Genomic DNA, 2,442 nt, shown 5'->3' with positions numbered 1-2,442 from the left:
AAAAAAAAAATCTTCTGCATTTGAACTATTGGTTTAGCAGGAAGAAGCACTTCTGTAAAGGGATCAGTTAATGTCATCTCGGGAAAGGCACCTGGCTTTTCACCCAGACTGCAGAGGTGTTGTGAGTGATTGGAGTTCTGTGTGAACCACCCTGGGGGTTCATAGGTGACCTTAGGGAGAGTTTCCATTTGTTTTTGTTTCTTTCAATTCAGGGCTTGAGCTCCAGCTTGGTTTTATTCACTCATGGCTGGTGCTGTACCACTTGAGCCACAACTCCACTTCTGACTCTTCTGGTGTTTTAGGATAAGAGTTTCATGAACTTTCCTGCCTGGGCTGGTTTCGAACCCTCAGATCTCAGCCTCCTGAGTAGCTAGGAGTGCAGGCGTGAGCCATTGAGGCAGGGATAGAGGAAACTTTTGGACAAATCTTTTACACACTTAACCTGTGGATAGACTTCATTGAACGGAAACATTCTCTTCTGCACACACAAAGTAACAGGGGAAACCTTTTTTCTGCCGAGGTCTATTTGCATATTACATCATCAATCTCGAGTCGCACAGAATTAATCAACACAAGCAGAAAGGGCCTGAGATGCTCCAGAAGCCTCCAAGTCTGACTTGGTGGGTGGGGAGACTTCTGAGGTCGGCTGGACAGAAGTCCCCCCCCCAAGACCTGCGGGTAAAGTGAGATCGCCCTGACCCCGCCCCCTCCCCTTAGCCCCACCCCCTCCGACGCCGTGCGTCCTTCCTATTGGTTCTTTTTCCGCGCCGTCGGTTGCCGTGGAGACCAGAGCGATGGCAACCTGCAGGAACCAAACTTGGTAATCCCGCCACCCCAAGCTTCGCGCTGGGGGTCCGCAACGTGGAACCCGGCTACGTGTGGTGGCCCATGGCGCTCTACGAGATCTTCTCTCACCCGATCGAGCGCAGCTACCGCGCGGGGCTCTGCTCCAAGGCCGCGCTGTTCCTGCTGCTGGCCACCGCGCTCACCTACATCCCGCCGCTGTTGGTGGCCTTCCGGAGCCACGGTGAGCGCGCGCGGGGCCGGCCCACCCCGGCCGCCCGCGGCCCGCACGCCCCGGCCGGCCCTCCTGACCCCCTCCTTGTGTCACGCAGGGCTGTGGCTGAAGCGGAGCAGCTACGAGGAGCAGCCGGCCGTGCGCTTCCAGCACCAGGTGCTGCTCGTGGCCCTGCTGGGGCCCGAGCCCGGAGGCTTCCTGGCCTGGAGCACGTTCCCCGCCTTCAACCGGCTGCAGGGGGACCACCTTCGCATCCCGCTCGTGTCGGTGCGTGGCTCCCGCCTGGGCCCCCCGGAACGGGGCAGGGGTGGCATGGACGGGGGGCGGGCTGCCGGGGACCCCAGCCTAGATCTGCAGGGCTCGCCAGCCACCGAGGACGTGTGCGCCTGCGCTGGGCCTGCAGGTGCGTGGCCGCCCTGCAGACCTGCCGTTTCCTTCAGCTGCTCCCCAGAAGCCCACGCCGCCCCTGGAGTCAGCCCTGCTGCCCCCCCGCCCCGGGCGCCCTGCCCAGGTCAGAAGTGTGGGACAGCCTGGCTGGGCCTGGGCGTTCCCGGGTGTGCGGGGTGGAAGTCCCCTTAGAAGCGCTTTAGGCCCGGCGCGGCTTTGGGAAGCCCGGGGTCCGGGCCTCGGGACGCAGGGTGGGACGGGCCTGTCTATGCAGATGACCCGCCGAAGCCAGGCCGCGGATTGGTTAAGGCTCTGCCTGTGCCCTGGCCAAGCCACGCCTTTCTGGGCGTGCAGCACTTGCCCTTAAACTCTTTTCTGAAAACATTTTCCTTTACAAGTGTGACATGTCTGTTTCTCTTTTTTGTAAAGTTGAATTTCTTTGGACACCTCAGAGAGGTTCGGCTTACAAGACAAACTTATGTTGTGCGTGTGTGTGTGTGTGTTTGTAGGGAAATCACACTTTTTTTCCTCTAAAGAATGTTTACAAGGCTTATTGGTTGTACGAATAACAAGAAAGATGATTCTGATTACTTTCCTCTGGTTGCTTGAATTTTTTTCTTTTTTATTCTGATTGCAAAAGTGTATGTTTATTAATGTCAAACATAGAGTTACAGGCTACAAAATGACAAAATTAAAGACGGTACAAGTAATCAATACTGGTTTTTGTTTGTTTGTTTTTAACATGCTATTTCCTTTCCCAAAATGCAAACAAACTTTGGGGGTTAGGAGAGCAGCTTAAAAGAGTATTTGCCTCTCATGTTCAAGGCTGTAGGTTCAATCTAAACATTAAAAAAAATTCCAAACAAAATTAACATGCTAGTTTTACTGAAAAATAGCAGTTTATGTCTTGAAGTTTTGGTAAAAGCTTTCTTGATTTTTTTTTGGGGGGGGGTCCGGTCGTGGGGCCTGAACTCTGGGCCTGGGCACTGTCCCTCAGCTCTTCAGCTCAAGGCTAGCGCTCTACCACTTGAGCCACA

General features: G+C 54.9%; 1 protein-coding gene across 1 annotated transcript in view; it reads left to right on the top strand.

Moving 5' to 3' along the window:
- The first annotated feature begins 778 nt into the window (after nucleotides 1–778).
- The window catches only part of Tmem231 (transmembrane protein 231), an 11,760-nt gene continuing 10,096 nt past the window's right edge, over nucleotides 779–2,442 (top strand). The window contains exons 1-2 of the mRNA XM_013012693.1: nucleotides 779–1,027; nucleotides 1,116–1,285. Coding sequence (XP_012868147.1) covers nucleotides 889–1,027; nucleotides 1,116–1,285 — 309 coding nt within the window. The 5' untranslated portion in view covers nucleotides 779–888. The remainder of the gene's footprint in view (nucleotides 1,028–1,115; nucleotides 1,286–2,442) is intronic.

The sequence above is a fragment of the Dipodomys ordii genome, unplaced genomic scaffold (genome assembly GCF_000151885.1).
Source record: "Dipodomys ordii isolate 6190 unplaced genomic scaffold, Dord_2.0 Scaffold18, whole genome shotgun sequence".
In the NCBI taxonomy this organism is placed as follows: Eukaryota; Metazoa; Chordata; class Mammalia; order Rodentia; family Heteromyidae; genus Dipodomys; species Dipodomys ordii.
This window is presented reverse-complemented; position numbering and strand designations above follow the sequence as displayed.